Below are 20361 nucleotides of genomic sequence, written 5' to 3'. Positions count from 1 at the left end.
ACCTGGCAGAGCATGGGAAGCTGAAAAGTCCTTGACCAGTGTAAACATTACTTAACAACAACTAAAACATCAGTGTGTTATCAACGTTATTCTCATACTAAATTCTAAACACAGCACTGTATTAGCTACTAGGAAGAAAGTTAACTCTATCCCAGCCAAAACCAGGACACAGGGTAAGGCTGGAACCAAACTAGTTTGTGCACCATGTGAATGAGTGGGGGACTAAGGACCTGGCGAGAGAGGCATATTTACCCTGCACTTTGGAAAGAATGGGAGATGCTCTAGGCTTAGTTTAGTTATATGACCCTGTCTCACTTCTTGTGTACCCTCATGAGAAAGCATCTCACAGATGTTTCATTTTTACATGAAACAGACTTACGCAGTCTTTTAACGGTGCATTTCCCATTCAGACTCCTCTGGCTGAAATAACTGAAAGCATTTAAAGTGCCTCGAGGCCAATCACTGTTAAAAGCAAGGCTACCAGAAGCAGGAGAATGCAAGTAGTAGAGATGATCATTGAACTGAATTAGTAGGTAAGGTCTCAAAACAGGGCAGTCAGGGATTCCAACAGACAGGCAGGAAAAGCTGTGAGAAGGAAGCATCAAGGAGTTAAGAGATGAAGCAAGTATGGATTAGAGACACGGGTACAGGTTTTGCATTGCTCTCTGTTGGAGTGGCTGAGAGTACTTCTGCAGTGCACAGAGGCATCCATTTTTGTGTTTGCAGGGTGCTTGTGGTTTGACCTGCCCTCAGACCCATGTATAAGAACAGCCCTGATCAAACTGCCTATATATGTCACCTACCTTTGAGGCAGGCAAGAGCGGGTCTTTCAAGGAAGTGCTTTAGGTTGGCGTGTCTGCTCGATGTCAGCTGCAATACTGCTGAAACAATTTTTTTTGTGGAAAACAATGATGGAAGGACTGGAGGTGATACACTGGACCCAGCCCCAGTGCAGTAATTGGGACATTGGGCCGGACTGTGAGGCAGTGAATACTCCTCTGATGTGGCCCAATATCTCAAGACAGAAACTGAGTTTACAAGGGGTGGGGTCTTGGCAATTTGTGACCCAAAGGCAGGCCTCTGACAAATTTTAAGCATGGACATTGGGTGTAATGAAGGTCAGGGCAGACATGGGTGTAATGGTTTGAAATCAGTTTGCATTAGTAAAGCTTGCTCTCTTCTCCTTCCTTTTATCCCTCCCAAATAAGCTCCTAGCTGCTTTTTTGAAAACATTGACAATGACTATGGAAAGTGAGTGCTAAATGTTTGCCACTGACTCTTCCCAAAGATCACAGGTTATTTGTGACCCTGCCTACAGCTGCCTGTGTGGATTCATTCTGGATTTCTGCCACCCCTTGACATCTTTAAGGTTGACATCTCCCACTCTTCACTGGAGGTTCATTGGAGCACTTGTCCTCTCCAATAACAGCACTGAACCTATAGCATAACCACAGGTTAGAGCAAATGCAAGAGACTGAGAGGAAGGGAAGGCAATCTGTGTGTTTCTTTGTGAGGCTGAAAGGCCCTAGAGCAACAGACCTTAGCCAGAGTGTTCAGGCGGATCCTACCTTTCGCATCAAGCATTTTAAAGGACCATTTATTCTCTCCAGAGGATCTCAGACCACATTCAGTTAATGGGAATGTGGGAAGGTAATAGCTCTTCCTTTCCTAGTGAGCCACGGACCTTCAGCCTCACAGGAGCCTGTTCTAAATGGTGGCAAGTGTACGTAGATGCTAGCCCTGACTGCATAACAAGTCAGAAGGTCGTTTCTTATTTTTCTACACGTGTAATGTTCTTGCAAACTCTACCTTGCTGTCTCATGGAAAGACGGTAGGTAGAAGTCTGGCCCTGTTTTGCTGTGAGTGCAGCAACAGGTCGGGGAGCTAAGGATGTAGAGTGCTTCAGAGGTAAGTGTTCATGCATGGAGAGGAGCTGTCCCTCTCTAGCTTCAGTCCTGCTAGAGGAGGCAAGAGCCCTGTTTGGGCATCACACCTGGTTTGAATTTTACCTTGACCTATTTATTCAATCACCAGTTCTTCTGGTTCTGACATGGTGCTCTCCTGCATGCTTCTTTTTTTCCCCACATTGCCGACATCAGAGATCTACCACATAAATCACGTGGCAACCAAATACAACTCAAGGGGAAGTGTACAGCCTTCTGGGGCTGCATGGAGGGGATGGAGGAAAAAGAGCACCTCTCTGCCTTGGAGGTGGTGAACAGAGCAGCACAAGTGCCTTCAAAACCCTCCTGCTAATGCCAGCTCTCCCACCAGCAGGAATATCACTAAACCTGAGAGAGGACTTCATTCTTCCTCAGCTCACTCCATCCTTACAAGGCTTCCCAAGAAAAATGGTTTGTTAGTGGAAAAAAAAGGAGCAAGACTTAGAGTACAAGTAACTTAGTGGGCAGTGAGGGAGGGAAAAGAAGAAAAAGACTCTCTTCTCCCCTCCATCAACCATCCTCCAATTTTGGAGTGTTCATCCCCCCTTCCCCCTCCCCCCCCCTGCAGAATTAACACAGGAAGAATTTTTCCTTTAAAATGAAACCACTTCCCGAATCAGATGGGTTTTCTGAATCAAGAGCTTCCTTTTTTCCCCCTCGCTCCTCAGAGTATCTCAGACAAAAGCCCAAAGTACTGTCAGCCTCTCACTGCTCATTTCAGTCCCCTCAAACAGAGCTGTGCGCTCAGAGATTCCCCAAAAAGCTGCTGGGATGGAAATGGATTTGTGGATTTGCATTTCAGAAGTAGCCAAGGAGCCCCTGTTAGCTCATAGCGGTATGCACATACAGTTTCCTTCACTGATGCAAGCTCATGAGATGTAGTCGGAGGGACGAGGAGAGGAAGGGAGGAGTCACAGGCAACCCGCCCCCCTAATGCTGCTACTATCTTGGTCACTGGCTCCAAGTTGTTTCAGTTCTGTGAAGCATCTGAACAGGCAGAAGGCAAGGAGGAACAACACTTTTGTTGAAAAGATATTGTGCTCTTCAGGATGGACTTTTGTCCTGCTGGTAAGCCTTGACCATCTTTTGGCTTGTTTTCTGTGAGGGCTGTGCGCTCATTTTGACGGAGCAGAGCACACCATGAAATCCCAGCAGCTAGAGTGGATGCTGTGGCTGGTGGCTGGAGGAATGAGATGGTGGAAGATCCCTGGTGGTGCAGTTAATTCCTTGTCAGCTTTCCGCATTAGGCATGGTTTTCTTTTTACTTGCTCTCCCGTAAGCAAACTGTTTTCACACCGGGAGAAATTCTCCCGCTGATCTGAATGGCCTTTGTGCTGAGAGAGTCTGCTGCTGTGATCCCTTGTGCTGGTGATCCTGAGCTGAGCTGGGAACTGACTCAGGGCTATGAAGGGTGTATGTGACACTTGGGATGAGCACCTCTAGGCTTTGGCTTCTCTTCGTGCAACTCTGGCACAGCTTGCAAGCTCCTCAGTGGTGTTTCCCTACAGCCCCCAGGAGCTGGTCTGCCTTTGCAGAGCCTCTCATGCAGTTGGGTATGCCAGTGCAACATGCTTGCAAGGCTTGTGGTACTGGGACATAAGCAACCTCTGTTGCTTATGTCCGTGTTAAAGGTAAATGACTGTATTAGGGTTCTACCAAGTCCCAGTGACCTGCAGGTGGGCCTGCCTGGTCCTGAAATAATCTCAAAAGGCAGATGTGGGTGGGAGGAGATAAGCCACATCTGAGGAACCAAGAGAGATCTGAGGTTTTATTTCCTACTTTGGCAGGTACTGGATAAAGTGGTTGGGGTTCAGCAAGGAATATTCTGCCAGACAGAATATTTCTAGTCTCTGGCTGAGGAAGCTCCGAGTGTGTGTCTGTGCAAAGGCAGCAAACAGGGAGAGCTGAACGGGAATAGGCTGAACAAGGGCCAGGAAGAAAAGGGATCATCTTGCAATGGCCCTGCTGTGTCTGACTCTCTGTCCTCACAGGCTTTTGCGTATAGGATATAGAGCACAGAGTGAAGGGAAAAAACAGTGCCCAGTTTCAGCAAGTGTTCTGCACCTTTTAGCTCCTAGGTGGGTAGCCAAGGAGAGGGCACACTCAAACCGCATACCGGCCTTGCTCATCAGGGAAATTGGTGGGACCTGTGGGAGCTGAGCTCTTGCCAGCATCTGGCTATGAATGTTGGCGAAGGTCGGTCTCTTCAGATCACCCAGCCCTCACCACCTGAAAGCAACTGTGGACTAAGCTTCTGGAGGGCAAGCTGGGCAGGAGGGTACCTTATATTTTGCTACTTATTTGGGGGTATGCTTTCCACAGAAACAGAGGCTCTCAGAACTGATGGTCTGACATAGTCATTCACTCAAGTTATGTGTTACTGAGTTAATTATGTCTTAAAAGTTACACACTGCAATAGCACAATGAGATCCTGCTCAGGGACAATGCGGGGTTTGCTCGGCTCTGGCTAGAGGCAGAGCCTGGAGACAGGCAATGCCTGAAGAGATGTGCTGGATCTGACTGATGTCTTTGCTCAGTCCCAGCCTGTCACTTCACAGCTGGGTGGGAAAGTGGGTTTGTTTGATGCTGCTCTACCTTGGGAGCCAAGGCTGCCACCAGATGCAGTTTTCCAGTGAGCTTTAGAGCACTGGATGTGTTTAAAGTTCCTCAGTTGTGGCATGATTTTCCTGAAGGTCAGAGGTGCACGTACACCTTTTCCTGGAGTCACTCCTACCTGGAGACGCAATGGTCCTGTTAGGTACCTGTCTGCCACAACTGCGTGCAGATGAGACCTATGTCTGTGGGGAGGCTGCTCTCCCTGCAGTGGATGTCCTCTTCCAGCTTCCTTCAGGACCTCTAGCAACTGTTTGGGTGAGGCTATAGAGCCAGTATGCCAAATCTTTGAGCTGGGTGTGTGAAACATGGGAGTCCAGACTGGTACCGTGGTATCATGTGCTAGAATGTGTGGGGTGAGAGCCATAGGCAAAAGTGGCTGGAAGCTATCCTGATTGCTGGAAGTTGTCATGTGGGATAAGGGGACCAGGAGACAACATAACTTCTTCTTCACACCTTTCCCCCCATAGCTGGAATGTGCAAATATAACGTGAGTGAGGTCCATGTTGAATTTCTTCTTACACAAGCTGGAAGAGAACTGTGGAGTGGGTGCAGGAGGGAGACAGATTGGGCTGGACGGAATTAAGGAGCTGGAAGGCTTCCTGTTATCTGCCTGATACCAGCCTGGTACCTGGCTGGGGAGGTGGTGGTCTGTGCTGGAGATGGCACAGCAGCCATATCAAAAAAGAAAAGGAATTTCAGGTGAAATTCTTCCACCAGACAGCCTCATCCAGGCAAAAGGTGCCCATCAGGTTGCTCTGCTTGCTTGTTGCCATGGGTAGAGGTGCCCAAACCCTTTAGCAGCCACACTCAGAGCCCTACATTGCCTAGCAAATGGGCCAGCTGAACCTCTGCTGTTACGCTGTGGGTGGGTAGCGCATGGATGGTCTGTAACAGTGCTACAGATGCAGTCATTCTTCATAACCTTCCCCTACTGTTTCTGCAGTCCATCCTTCCAGCTTTCCTGGGTAGTCACTTCCTACTTATCTCTGTGCTCCAAAAGCTATCTTCCTGTTCGTACACTTTTGCTTGGGACTGAAAGCCTCACTTAGCACCTGGACGGCTCTGCACAGCCCTTTGCAATGGGAAATGAGACCAGCAAACACACTACTCTTTGCTGGCCACATGAATACCCAGACTTTTGGGTAACTCCGATCTGCCCTCCAGATGGGGAGGCTGAGGGTGTAAGTCACCACAACTGGAATTGAAGTCTCTGTCCTGTTTTGAGTGACAGCACTAAAAATACAAGCCTGGGCAATTCATGAAGAACTGGCAGGTCTTTCTGTCTGGGTCTGCCCTGAGAGTGGGGAACCAATCTCAAGAGCAGGTGTAAGCCCCACAAATGTGATGCTGATGTGCTTTCCTTTCAGCATTTTCTCTCTGAAAATAAATTCCAAGCCTCAACTTCATGTCCTTTCTGGAGAGGATAATAGCCAGTTTTTTGTCTTGTGTCTGAACTGGAAGACTTCAGCGTTGGTTTGGCTGACAGCATCCCCCTGAAACGTGCGGGTGTTTTCGTGGGGTGTTCTTCATCGGGGTGAAATTTCCCCCTGTGCAGAGAACCCTGACCAGGGCTATGCTTCATCTGTGTCCTGACCTAGCCCTAGAGGGAAGTGGAACTTGGTTGTACTGAGGACTTTGATGAGGCTGAAGCCATTCCTCAGTCCCCTGGTGCAGGGATTAATTCCCCCTGCCATTGCAAGCGTCTGGAGCGAGCCAGGCGATGCTTCACTTGGACTGTCCCTCTCCCGCCAGCTCGGCTCGTTCTCAGCGTGGAGAGGGAAGGAAAGGCAAAGCAGCCTGCTCTCAGTATCGCATCTGCTGCTTGCCCAGCTGCCTCTGCTGCCTTCGCTGCCTTTCTGTGGACAGTTCCCCAAACAAACCTTTTGTGTTCACTTCCCCTAATTGTAGACCCCAATGTGTGCAATAACATTGATGAACGGCCTCAAAACAGCCTTGAGCAGAGCATTAGGCCTTCTGTTAGGGAAGCAGAGTAACATGCAGGCGCTGACCTTGGAATTATTTTCCAAGGCAATCAGGGACTTAAGCTGTTTAAGAAACTTAGGAAACCTTACAAGGACCCTGTCTACAGCTCAATCTAAATTGCTCTGAAAGTTTGATCCATCCGTTTTTTTCCTTATTATGTCAGCCTTTCCTGTTTTTTTATCCCTTGATTCCCTCCCCTTCTCCATGACTTGTATGCTTTTTCTCCCTTGCCCTCCCCACACGCACAGTCCTTCCCACACTTTTCTCATTCTGACAAACTGGACAGGTAAATCACTTGGGAGTTGGGGTTTTCAGATGTTCAGGAGGAAGGGGACTGAGTTATTTACGGTCTCAGTAGGGGTCGTGTGGGTGAGATGGTGCCCTCTGGGAGCCTCACGTCTCTTTGAGGTGCTTTAGGCTGCTTCAATAGACACAGAACAACTGAAGCAAAGCAACCAGCCGCACCACAGACTTTGCTGATGGGGTGGGGGAAGGGGGGTTCCTCAGGTATGTCCTGATATGGTGCTTTTGTGGAAACAAATACAGGACAAAGGGTCTTAGTGGTAATTTGTCAAGGAATCATCCCAGTGATTCCACAATTATCAGCTCCCGTAGGGGTAAGAGAGAGAAAGCTGGGGAGACCAAGAGGCTGGCCTCATCTCCTGCAGACACCAGAATGGTGGGAGGCATAAAGTAAGCTGAAAGACCCAGGCACCGCTCGCAGGCGCAGGGCTGACATTCAAGGGGAAGTCAGCAACCCGCCTAAAAACCAGCAAAGCCACTGCATGGGGCTCTTTGTTGTTGTTTCTTTTTGTTTGTTTGCTTGCTTGCTTGTTTGCTGGCTTGTTTGTTTGTTTTCCCCTTACATACAGGTTTGGCTGTTGCGAGCTGCTGGATGCCACTGGTTTTCCTCCCCTCTTGACCAGCTTCAGCAATCAGTCAGCTTCTTTCAGCTCTTCACGAGGGCTGCTTTCAGAGCTGGGAGGGGACACGGGTCCTTCCCAGACCTGGCTTCATGCTGGCTCCTTGCCCAGTGCTTTCGTCCCAGAGGCTCAGCAGCTTCTCCCCAGGGAATGCAATGCTTGAAAACAGTGTGAGGAGAGACGGGAGAGAGGCTGCAGCCTGAGAAAAGTAATAGGACAGACTTAGCACATGGAAACCCAACCAGCCGGGAGGATGGGGGAAAGTTTAGGATCGGGGAAGGCAGGTCTGTCTGAGCTGTTGTGGCTATGACAGGAAAGAAGCATATGGGCTCCGAGATGACTGCCTTTGTCCCCTTTTCCTTCTGTCTTGGCTAGTTCCTTCCCCTTTTTTCCCCACTCATATTTATAGCAGTTGTTTTGCATGTGAGATCCACACTAAGAGAATTTCCAAGGCAACTGGCACCACTTCCTCTTTTTCCAGGAAGACAGGAGGCCCAGGGGATTTTAGCTTATGAAACAGTGGAGCAGGGCATCCAGTGACCTGACCTGGCTTCCTGGGGAAGCTTTGTCTCACAGTGTTTAGGTGCAGCAAGCACCCTGTCTGCAAGTTCTGCAGTGCCCTCCCAGGAGCTCCAGTGCTCTCAGCCTTGTGTGAGCCCCCTGTTTTTTCCTGGGGCTCACCATCTGCTTTGCCTCTCTAGGGCTGCAGCCTCCTCTTTCTCCTTGCTGAAGAGGCTGTGCTTCACCTGGATTATATTTAGCAGCAGTGCTGTCACCTCAACTCTTCTAGGTCTTTTATGAATCATTTTGTGGTCGCCTTGGCTCTGCTGGTATCTGTTTAACTTCCTGTACATTACAAGGAAGCCTACTTGTATTTCTGCATTGTCTGTAGTCCACAGAACAACACCTCCTTCTTCACAGCACAGATGCTCCTTCTTCAGCAAGGCTTTCATCCCCCCAGATCCTGTCCTCAGACTTGAAAAACCTCAATTGTCTCTCTTAAGCTGTTTCTGACTCTAGCTGTGGTGGATCAGCCCATGAAGCCAGTGGCTCTTCATGGGAGGTTTGGATGTAGATGAAGTATTCAGGTCACAGCTTTTCAGCACATAAAGATGACTGACGTAAAAACCACCAAAGAGCATTTGGTAAGACCTCTTCATTGTGCTCGTGGCGAGCAAAATCAGTTGAGTAGGCAGGGTGCGTTGCTGCAGGGTTAGATGAGAGGGCTACCAGCACAGCGGCTGGCTGCTAGGAGGGGTATATGGGTCTGCGCTGCTCGCTCTGGACTGAGAACCATTTGCAGAGAAAAGCTGAGGTGCAGTGGCTGCAACAGCAGGGAACATAGATGCTGAAACACAGAAATCAGAGTTGCTGTGGCATGACCCTAGGAGAGAATAGGTGCTGAGAGGTAGAGGCAGCTTTTCCTGTGATATGTTGGCCCCAGTACTATCCTCACAGGCATCTTTGTTCTTCCAGGGTCAACTAACTTGAGTGAGGCTGAAGAGGCTGAAATAGAGACAATCAGGCAGCACAGACAGGAGCTTTTGGAGGACATTAAGGTAAGGACCATCCTGTTCCTCCTCTCTGCCCAGCCTTCTAAACTGTCTTCACCAAGCAGTGTCTTCACATGCATGTCCAGGCCATGCAGAAGTGCTCCTGCACAGGAGACATTTGCTCTGGCATGATCCAACTTAAATTCTGAACTTTAGGCTCTCCTGGCATATTTGCCACCAGTGTACATCCAACCTGTGGTACTCTCTGCTGCAGGAGTCATCAACTACCCTAATGGGATATTTGAGAAATGCTGGTCAGCTCATTAGCAGGGATGAGCTGGGATTCCATATTTAGGATTAAGGAAATGAGTATGACTTTACTAAGTCATACTGGCAGGGATCTGGCTCAGCGTTTATGATTATTTTCAATTACCGATTACCTGCTAATGACATATCAGTCCTAGTTACCTGCTGCCTCTCCCTGTATTTATCAAACTTTTGTTTGGTTTGTGGACCTCTAACAAGTCCTCCATGAAGGATCCTGTCTCTTTAGAGACGTGTGATGGCAGGACCTTCCACACAAGTTTCCGTGGTTGAACTTGCTTTTTTTCTTTTCTTTTAGCAGACCCAAACATGTCTCCACTGACTCCTAAAACGTCTCAAAGTGACAGATTCAAAACCAGTCAGTAATATTGCATTGCAGTCATGCATGGTGCCATACACTTTCTATTCTGTCCTGCCTCCCACACCATGGAATGTGGTCTCCCATTTGAGAGAGCTTATTGCACAGAATCATTGGACTTGCACTGATTTTCCCACAATGTGAAGATGTCCAGATGCCTGGGGAATAGGTGCAGTATTTCCTTGTAAAGGAAAGGATTAAGTAAAGTAAAGGATTAAGCCAAACTGCCTATTACTTCTCAGGCTTGATGTCTGGTGGGGGGAGAGGGAGGAGGGGAGAGGATGGGTCTAGACTTGCTGGTTACACTGCCAAAAGACAGCAGTGAGTAAAATAAAAAAACTGATAATCATTTGAAATTCAGGAGCTAAGATCACGTCTTTGTTACATTTGTGGAATACCTAAAGCTTAGTAAGGAACACTCCCAGCTCTGGAGACTGATGAAGCACAACAGAATGAAGGCCAGAGCAAAACTGAAATCCAGAAGCTCTTTCAAATTATGGGATATTGGAGAAAATAATTTTCTCTATCTGGGTGCATACTGCGGCCACATCCTCACTCTTTGTTGAGGCAAGATCTGTCATAAAACGACCCTTCTTCCCCTGCTTATTCTGGTTTGCATGGGGAAGAATTTGGGTGATTCCTGGAAGAGAGCTGTGATGCACTCTGGCTCTGAGGAGGACCATAACTGCAGGATGGAAGCAAGGAGATAGAGACATCTTCATTTCCTTGGTAACGCAGAATATCCAGCCACGAAGGCCATGGTCTGTCATGGGCCTAAAGGAAACTGAATTCTACAATTGATTTTTTAAAATTTGGCAGTGATTACTCTTCTTTTAATCCTCCTCTCTTCTTTCTCCACCTAAAGACAGGTATCTGCTCAATGGTATTTGAATGATAGGTACGTTAAAAACTCTGTGTTTTACAATGTGGCCACTTCAGGTTCATATTGACCTCACACTTACTGGTTCCACTTCCCCTTTCCTGGATGTGTAGCAGGGCTATGCAAAGTAAAAGCTAGAAGGAAATGGGCATGATGGAAGGCATCTCACATCTGACATTGTTTGAGGAACTGAAATCAACACTGGGGTGAGTTCTCTGACACTCTCCACACTAGCTAAGCTTGATTTTCCAGCCTTGATTGACAACAGACATGAGAACAGCCTTCTGCCCCTCTCTCCCATTGTTTTCATCTGGAATCCAGCAGGGTCACGCCAGAGCAGTGCCCATTTCATAGACATCCTTGGCTGGTCATGACCATCTGACCTGTCCTTTTCCTATGGTTGAGGGAAGAAGACAGACATGCTCTGTATGTGTCTGCTGTTTTTCCCTCCATTGCCTTCATCCTTCTGATATTTCTTTTGCAGAAGCTGAAAGAAGAGATTGCTGAAGTGTTTGCAGAGATTGAGTGCTTCCAAAATGCAGAGGAGAGGCAAGAGGCAGACAATAATCCTGGGGAGCAGACCAGGCAAGTGGCACAAGATGGGTATTCCTTTGTTTACAAAGTCTCTCTCTTGATGTTGAGAAAACAAAAACAGCGATGGGACTTGGATCACAACAAGGACAGGGAAAGGAGGCCAGGAATACCCTTCTCTCCTCTGAGATTTCTCTTTATTCCTGGATAGTCAGACACCTGTCCTTGAGATATCTGAGTTACCTTGTGAGCGAATTGAAACATGGCCCTTTAAGTTTGACTTTCCTTCTTCTTCATGTTTGCAGCAAACTGTCACAGAGGGATAAACTTCTGTCCCTGGGCCGGAAGAAATTCAACATGGACCCTGCAAAGGTAGGATTTGTTCATTCCACCTATCAGAAGAAAGCTGGGAGGAAGATCTTCTCTTGGCTGCTGGTCCACTTGCAGCCACCCTTGTCAAAGGAGCTATGGCATGGGACTGTGGGGCTGGTTTCCTACCTCACTAAGGCTGCAGTTAGTAGCACCCTCCATCCTTTCCCTGCATAAGGTCTTCTGATATGATCAAGCTGTGTTGCCTCCCCCCATCATGTGCCTATAGGCCATTCCATCAGATGCAACCCAAAACTAGGAGAAATAAAGGGAGGATGGTTTAACACTGCCAATGTGTCAAGAGAGCCAAATCTCCTTCAGCCCAGCTCTTCTTGCCTGTGAGAGGCTAAGAATTGGCCATAGTGTGATGGAGGAGGATGAAGTAAGAAGAAGGTGAAAAGTTTTGAGAGTGTGTCAGGTTCCTTGGCTCATTCAGAACAGAAGAGGACAAGCTGCCTCTGTCATTTTGGAAGTAGTTTTGGTTTTGGTAGTACTGGTTGGACTGTGGAGTGAATCCAGGTTTTCCACTTTCTGGGACTCTGACCAGTGGGCTCCAGACTCCACAGCCTTCAGCCCTCTGCAGAAAGCTCTAAAATCATCATGATTAAGTAGAGAAGATGTGAGAAAGACAGTTTCCTCTTCCTTCCTCCTCACTGGTGGCCCATTTTTTTGAGCTCTGTAAGGAAAACCACAAGCTGCGATTGAATGATTGCTCATTATCAGCTAACCCCCACAGCTAGCATCTTGGGTGGCTGCTGGTCTACGTGACAACTTTTCATGCCTCCCCCTCTGCCCTGCTGAGACCCTCAAGATGCCTTCCCCAGTGTCCACACCACAGCTGGAGCCCTTGCCCGTCCCCTGGACATCCCTCTGCCGCTGGGAGCTGCCTCAGAGCGGCGATATCAGTACTTACAGCCTGCGTGAGAGCAGGTTTCATTTTGTCTTTCTGTCTGACCTTGGTTTGAGGCCCCAGAGGCATCTCTCTCTGCGGCACTGTGCCATCCTGTGCAGAAACGCCTGAACTAGTTCTGACCCCAAACCAGTTTAGCTTTATTAGTTCAATGCCCATCAGCCTGGTCGAAATGTTATACTATGTGCCTATATTATGCAGATCTCTGTTTATTGCTTCCCTTTTGCTACATGCCATGGGCTGAGACGTGCTGCAATGCAAGGAACTTTCTTTGCCCCTCCTTGCTAAGGTTACACTTCATCCATGCAGTGCGGATCCTTTAAATGAGTTCCTATCTCCAAGATCTCAGGGCAAGTTCCTGAGGCTAGAGGAGGTAAGCGTTAGGAATCTGGCTGAACAAAACCTTTTGGGAGAAACATTTTCTTCTGGAAAATGGAGCCCCATCATCACCACAATGCTTTGCAAAATTAAATTGATCTTACCAAAATTCTGTCTGGGGAAAAAGAAAGGAAAATACTGTGGAAAAATCTCACACATTTCAATTTCTTCTTTTGAAACTGCTTTTTCTTTGGGGCATTTTAGAAATAGTTTCTTATATATTACAAGGCAAAGTGAATTGATTCTGTTGAAGTAGAACATTTTGATGGATCTAAAACAATTTTCATTCCTTTATTGTATTTTGTGAGAAGAATTGCAATGTGGTCTGGAGAGTTGCAGTGTTTTGAGATATTGTTAAGAATCTGAACAAAGCTTCAACTTTCTGTGACTTTGAAAATCATGAAATTCCCTCTAAAATAGGATGTTGACTCTTTGCACAGCCCAGCTCAGACCCTCTATATTCCTTAAAAAACATATTCCATCCTTATTGGCTGGGGAGGATGGAGCTGAAAAGATTGCAGAATTCTCTGTTCTGTGGTGTAGAAGAAAATTTAGGAAAAAATAATTTTAAGCTGTCTCAAGCCCATATTTTTGTCTGAGTACCTTCTTTATTGTGTCTTCTTTTAAACAAACATTTTTTTCTTTAAGTTAATTTGGAAAAAAATGACATTTAGGAACAGTACACTAAGATATTTTGATTGAAAATGTTAAAATTAACTGTTTTGACTTTGCCTTTTTGGACTTTCAAGCTACATTGTCTCTTTTGTTTGCTTGAGTTTCCATCCCAGTGAAACATTTATCCAAATCTTAGGATGAAATGGAAGTGGGACTGACCCACCATGGTGGATGAAGAGGGATGGAATAAGGGTGGGAACATGGCTGAGGTCTCCCATAAAGGGGCTGGGGAGTAACAGAGGAGCCAACATCATCAAAGCCAAGGAAGGCTAATATCAGGGTGTTGGGGTCCTACTTTCTCATCAGCCCACAGAGCTGTCTTCACTGTCTTGCTTCTCCTCCCCCAGGGGATCCAGTACCTGATTGAGCACCAGGTATTGTCCTCAGACCTGCAGGAGATCGCCAAATTCCTCCACAAGGGTGAAGGCCTGAACAAGACAGCCATTGGCGATTACCTGGGTGGGAGGTGAGCAACACAGCCAGGATGAGGAAGCCCTTTGGAGGCCCTGTCCTGCCCGGCCCCTCTCAACTACCATTTCAGATGACCCCTGGCAGACCTCAGTCAGGTGCCAAGACTGAACATATCTCAAACTGCAGTGGGCTGGGTGGGCAGTACACCCTGGGAGGGGGCTTTGCAGTGTGGCTAAGGCTGGCTGTATGGGCTACCTTTCCTCCTGCCTGTAATGGGCTCAGTCTTCCCAGACAAGAGTGTGCATCTTGGCTTCTTGTTGGTCAGAGGGGAAGTGGAGGCTGGGATGGAGCCCGGTGCATGTTGTCACACCAAGGGGCATACTAACTGAGCAAGGTCAAAGCTTTCCTCTGACTTTTTCCTCTATCCTCTCCCAGGGACCCCACAAACATTCAGATCCTCCAAGCCTTTGTGGCATGTCACCAGTTTGCCAACCTCAACCTGGTGCAGGCACTGAGGTGAGTGAGCATGCAGGACACAGGGGATGGAGCAGCAACCTGCTCAGCCACTGGGTCTTACCACCCAGGAAGGTTGTGAAGCCCTGCTGGGCTGAAATGGGGCTTCCCAAGGCCCTGCTGCACATGTTGGCTCCAAGACTGTTGCTTTGTGAGGTGTTAACACCTTTTTCTGGGGGAACTCTTTCATGGCCTCTTGACTGGACTGGCCATGTGCAGAGAAGATGGGAAAAGCAAAGTGTCACTGTGGCTTCAGTGGCTGGGGAGATGGGGCAAGTTATTTTTTGCACCAGGAAACACATCTGTCCACAGTGCCCATTCCACCAGTGACAAAGTGACTCTGTCTTAGGGCATCTTGTTTTCTTATAAGCCAGCTTCCTGGCAGGACTCTTTCTCTTGCAGTCTCTGCTGCATTGCAGGGCACTCATTAGGGAAGAGGAGCCATGATTTCCAGGATGCTTAGTTCTGCTTCCTGTTTTTAGGGTGTTTGAGGCTGATGAGCCCAGGTAATTTCTAGAGAGAGAAGCAGAGATCCTGCTTCATGCACTGTGTTCTCTCCCCAGTGTGATGGCATGACTTCTTTTATTTTCATGGTGTCCCATGGGTTGAGGGAAGAGATAAATGTCCCTTGCACCCAATCTGACTAACTCTCTGGCATGCTGCTCCTGATAGACAGTTCCTATGGAGTTTCCGGCTGCCTGGGGAAGCGCAGAAGATTGACCGGATGATGGAGGCCTTTGCCAACTGGTACTGCAAGTGTAACCCAGGAGTATTCCAGTCCACAGGTAGTTATGGGGACAAGGCAGCCTGTAAAGCTGAGCACCACCGTTTGTTAGCGAGAGGAACCTTCCTTCTCCATTCACAAAGCACAGAGGGCATCACTTGGAAGTGTGGATGTTTCCCCTTAAGCTGAAGGAGGCAGCCCAGTTCCTGTGAAGCTTTTCAGTAGGCTGAGGGTCTTCAGTCCTCCTTTTGCTACTGTGCTCCAGTCCATCCCCATGGGCAATAGACTTGAAAAGTGCTCCCAGCCCCACATGAGGTAGACCTCATCGCAGCAAGGGTAGCACTGACAGACATGGGTCTGTAGAAACTTTCCTGCTGGCGGAGCCATTATCAGACCAGATCTACCCAACTTGCCCCATTACCCTGAGGGGATGGAATCACCTCCATCATAGGAGATCAACTCTGTCCCTCTTTCTCCTAGCAGAGGGGACGTATCCCTTTTCCTCCTGCAGCTGAGAGGATGGTACTGTTCTCCAGTGACTGGAAACAAAGCCACCTGTTAGGGTGTGGCTTGATCTGCCCTCTAAGACAAGTGCCACCCATCCTGGTTTTCTTTCTTGTTGCCAGATACCTGTTATATACTCTCCTTCTCTATCATCATGCTTAACACCAGCCTGCACAACCCCAATGTGAAAGACAAACCCCCCTTTGAAAGGTTTGTATCCATCAACAGAGGCATTGACAACGGAGGGGACCTGCCAGAAGAGCTCTTAAAGGTAAGAAGACCTCTCATTTTCTCATCAGTCCCTCTTTTCTCTCTGGCTTTGGGTCCACTGAGAAGCAAAGGTCCACAGGTCTCAGTGCAATACAGGCCTACTGACCTTCTGCCACACAAGGGGAAGGGCTGCGCGAGGGAAGAGGGCTGCCTACATCCCACACTTGGGTTTGCTGAGCAGCATCCCCTCAGGGTAAAAGGCTTTAGATTTTTCTCCAGCGTGTCATTTCTTTCAGGCAATTTGAGGGAAGTTGCAGGAGCCTGTAGTCTCATTTTTTTTCTTGGCTTGGGATTTGTGTAATAAATTATGGCAAATCCAATGATGTGAGCAACATTTTTGTATCCCTTGAAAGCTAGTAACCTGTCTCCCTGTGACTCTGCTGAATGTCACACTGTGTGTCCCTCAGTGCAAAAGCCTTAGTTCTAAGAAATGTGCCTCCTTGTGGTCATGTAGATGTGTGTGTTGGTCTCTACATACAAGTTCTCAGCAGAGAGTTTGGCACCACTAACCCAGGGCCTAAATGGGGCTGCAGTCTCTGCCGTGTCGTGTGTGTGTCCCCAGTGCCTTAGTACTACCCACGGCAGCACTCGTGTGACATGCTGGCTTTGGTCACTGCAGGCTCTCTTGATATGGGTGCACACTTTTGTGTCTGTGACTTTCCAAACTGGGTCTCTTTTCTTTGACACAGAATGCAGAAAAGAGCTGGTGATCCCCCTTGAGACCCTGTGAGGTGTAGACTGTTGTACCCCCAGTGCTCACTGCCTGCTCCCCTCCCCATTCACCCGCCTGCCCCTGTGGAAACAGAGCGATGAACCAGATGGACCTAGCAGAGTTGTGTACAAGCTTTGTCAGAAATCGGTCTGTCTGTCTTTCTCTTTCCCTCGCCAACGCTCTGGTGCAGAACCTGTTTGAGAGCATAAAGAACGAGCCATTCTCCATACCAGAGGATGATGGCAACGACCTCACACATACTTTCTTCAACCCTAACCGTGAGGGCTGGCTCCTGAAACTAGGTAAGGAGGAGGACTCCCCTAGCTCCTCTGAATTCCCTGCCTGCCTGCCGCCCACCACAAATCTCCCCAGGAACCCACCAGCATCTCCGCTGTCCTTCCCTCCCGTCTGCTGCGGTGGGATGAGGCTGACACCTGCTGTTGGAACCAGCCGCCTGCTCTCTCTCCTCCCAGCTCCTGCAGGCTCTGTCTGCTCAAAAAGGGACTCAAAAAGATATCCCACACCCCTACCCATTCCCAGCCCCATCAGGGCAAAATTGGCTCCCCGTGTGTGCGTGTCCACCATATGCCATCACATCAGCGGTGAGCAGCAGTGCCGCCGCCTTGGGGGTGATCTACAGGGGGAGCTGGGAGGGTCTGTGTGCCTTGTGTGCATGTCTGCAGCTTGGGGGGGCAGGGACGGGAAGGACAGCGAAGTGTGTGACTAATGGCTTTTGACCCTCACTGCCTTTAGGAGGACGCGTGAAAACCTGGAAACGCCGTTGGTTCATTCTGACCGATAACTGCCTGTACTACTTTGAATATACCACGGTAAAGGCTTAACTCCGCGTTGGGAAACTGTGTCCTGGGTGGTTATGAGCCTCTGAGGGGCCAGGGAGGAGCAGAGGGTAGGGGGGCAACTCTTCCCTTCTACCCTGTGCTCCCAGACTGAACTCAGACCTCCCTTCTCTCCTATGCTCTTTCCTCGGCTCTGGTCTTGAGGAGGAGAGGACCTGGACACTGCAGCTAACGCTGTGATCTCCTGTTAACTAAGCTCCCCATTGTGTCAATGGAGGGGGTCTCCCCAGGCATACACTGCCCTTGTCACCCCCACAAAGGCACACGTCTGGGAAATCGGAGAGGCTCTAAATAGTGATATAGATGTGGGGAGCATGTTGGGTGCTAATTCACGTTTCCTCGCCTTCAGGACAAAGAGCCTCTGGGCATTATCCCCCTGGAGAACCTATCAGTCCGGAAGGTGGATGATCCCAAAAAGCCAGTAAGTCTCCATCGCTTGGTACTCTGCCAACACAGTCTCTCCGGCGCTCAGAGGGAAGAGGGGGTGCACACACCCTACCCTTCCCATGCGTCTCAGAGGGAAGGTGCCTTTCCAAACTGCCTTGTCCCCCCCCATCTAAATTTGGTGGTATCTAAACTTGATTGTATTTTACCAGGAAAGATCTGATGTGAACAGAGAGCTGTCCTTTGGCTGGCTGTATTGTATGCTTTCGTGTGTGTGTGTGTGTGTGTGTGTGTGTGTGTAGGGGGGGCAGAGATGAGTGCACACAGCTGACTCCCTACTAATTTTGCACCAGGAGTTGTGGGTTCAATTTCTCTCCCCAGGACTCTCCATAATGAGTTACAGCACATGTAGACCAGGCAGTGCTGTGGTGTTAGGAAACTTGCCCAGGAAGTGACACTCTTTGTCTGTGCATCTTTTGTGGATACTCACTCTTTGATGTGTCATGACTCTGGGAAAAGTGCCTTCTATCTGTGTGGTGGCAGGCAGAAGAGAGGATGTTGCATCTACTTAAAAGGGGGTGGGGGGAGATCTTCATGAGTGGAGCAGAGTGACAGAAGGTGTTTTCTGATAACTGTTGATGCTCCATCTTTCCATAAAGCCTGTTTTAGTGTCAAGTCCTTCACAGGAGGGGTGTATTTACCTAAGAGGGGTGGCCTGGAGATCTAACTCATAGGGGAATTCTTGGGGTGGGGAAGGAAAGGCTCTGTTGCATTTCAGAGACAGAATGCTCTTCTCCCCTTTGGAAGCTCTCTGAGCCTGTCAGCCATGGCTGAAGGCGGCATAGTCTCCTTGGGCCACCCTGTCCTCCCCTACTGCTCCATTTTATTCCCTTTCTGACAGAACTGCTTTGAGCTCTTCAATCCCAACTGCAAAGGGCAGAAAATCAAAGCCTGCAAAACAGATGGGGATGGGAAGGTGGTTGAAGGCAAGCATCAGTCCTACAAGATCTCAGCAGCCACACCAGCAGAACGTGATGAGTGGATTGAGGCAATAAGGTGAGGAGACCAGAACTGGAGGCCTGAGCTTGCCCTTGTTCAGCCCCAGAGACAAATGGTCACGCAGTTTATTTGGCTACTAGAGCTTGAAAAAGGGGGTGGAAAGAAATGTTTGCAGTCTAGCAACTGTGGTACCTCTTGACTTCAAAGCGTTTCAAGGTCCATTCTGGAGAATCTCTAGCCACAGCTAAATTCTCTGCTGATCTCCAGTCCTACATTTTGGTGAGTGGTGTCTCTGTGCAAGTTCAGTTAGGTTGCCTGTGCTGGTCTCCAGCATTAAATCTCTTAACTTTGCTCCCATTTCCTCTTATTTCCAGGACCAGCATCACACAGGATCCTTTCTATGATCTGGTCTCTGCCCGTAAGAAAAAGATTGCCAGCAAAAACTGAGCCCTGACCTGGTCACTGGCAGCAGGAAGATGTAGTTGTTGGACAGCTTCCCTCCCATGCTGGGCTCTTCCAGTGAAGAAATGTGGGGGCATCGGTTCCCTCTGCCTCCCACTTGGCAGGAAGATGACTGACAGGACAACTTGCCAGATTTGCTTCTTCCCTTTCCCAACTGAAGGCAGAGGCGCAGGGTGCAATCCACTGAGGACTGTCAGAACCGTGGGCATGGCGTTTCCCATGTCCGAACGTAAAGGCTCAACAGCAGCTGGCCTTTGGGTTCTCCCATATAGGCCCAGGCATGTAGGACAGGATCTGAGAGGAGACAAGAATGTCTCCAGAATGTCTCCAGCCCCTCCTGCCATCAAACCAGGCCTGGGTATTTTTCTGTGAGGAACCATGTAGATGTTCTCGGAGCAGCCAAGCATGGTCCAGTCGGTTGCAGAGCAGAAAAGCCCCAGTGGTTTCTCTTCCATGAAGAGATGTGTAGTGGTTGTGGAGAAGGAGCCACTGATATTTAAGACCTCACTGTGAAACCAGGAGCCAAGGGAAGATAAGAAGCGCTCTGTTCAGGAGAGAGCCCTCTCTACCTCTTCCTATAGCCATGAGGGCTGTAATCCTGGGAAGGCCCTGCTCTGTAACTGAGTCATAGGGTTTAGAAAGTTAAAGATGTTGGATGGGAAGATAAGGGGTAACTGAGTGTAGAGAGGCTGTGGGACCAGGGAAGCGGCTCTGGGTCTTTTGTCTCTCTGTTTGGAGACTCAGGGACCACCACAGGTCTCCGTAGGGAAGAAACCCAGACACCAGCTCTCCTCCTGGCTGATGGCTCCCCAGCAAAGGTCGCTTCCTTGTACCACCCCAGAGGCCTGGGCTTTGTATGTGAAAGGCCTGCAGCCGGAATGCATGAAAAATTGGAGGTGCATACACACTCCACACACAAGCACGCCTACACACACAGAGAGGGGGGCGTTCCCCTCTTCACATATTGGTTTCATCGGGAGTCTGGGTTTTTTTTGTCTGTTGTGTAAAAAAGGAAATAAAAGTGCTTGAAACAAGCCCAAAACTCAGGGTAAAACGCGATCGTTTCCGTGATAAAGGCAGAGGGTGTGAGATAAGAGTGTCGTGTTCCCGTGCCTAGCAAAGCAGCCTGAGCACCACCGCGG

The 20361-nt window shown here is 48.8% G+C and overlaps 1 protein-coding gene across 1 annotated transcript; it reads left to right on the top strand.

Annotated features, from left to right (window-relative positions):
• The first annotated feature begins 2907 nt into the window (after positions 1–2907).
• CYTH4 (cytohesin 4) lies at positions 2908–20265 on the top strand. The gene is made up of 13 exons (XM_075501206.1): positions 2908–3011; positions 8942–9024; positions 11005–11105; positions 11357–11423; positions 13731–13849; positions 14230–14310; positions 14980–15092; positions 15658–15806; positions 16708–16819; positions 17271–17347; positions 17724–17795; positions 18660–18814; positions 19132–20265. The coding sequence occupies exons 1-13, from the start codon at positions 2993–2995 to the stop codon at positions 19202–19204; spliced, it is 1221 nt and encodes a 406-aa protein (XP_075357321.1). The 5' UTR covers positions 2908–2992; the 3' UTR covers positions 19205–20265.
• Positions 20266–20361: the final 96 nt, after the last annotated feature.

The sequence above is a fragment of the Mycteria americana genome, chromosome 1, assembly GCF_035582795.1.
Source record: "Mycteria americana isolate JAX WOST 10 ecotype Jacksonville Zoo and Gardens chromosome 1, USCA_MyAme_1.0, whole genome shotgun sequence".
Classification (NCBI taxonomy): domain Eukaryota; kingdom Metazoa; phylum Chordata; class Aves; order Ciconiiformes; family Ciconiidae; genus Mycteria; species Mycteria americana.
Note: the sequence above shows the minus strand (reverse complement) of the source record. Positions and strands in the feature narration are given on the sequence as shown.

Bases quoted from the DNA above. Each gene is read 5' to 3' on its own strand.
- CYTH4 (XM_075501206.1), top strand. The intron at 13,850-14,229 runs GTGAGCAACACA...ATCCTCTCCCAG, and splicing joins GGCGATTACCTGGGTGGGAG to GGACCCCACAAACATTCAGA. The intron at 15,093-15,657 runs GTAGTTATGGGG...TCTTGTTGCCAG, and splicing joins AGGAGTATTCCAGTCCACAG to ATACCTGTTATATACTCTCC.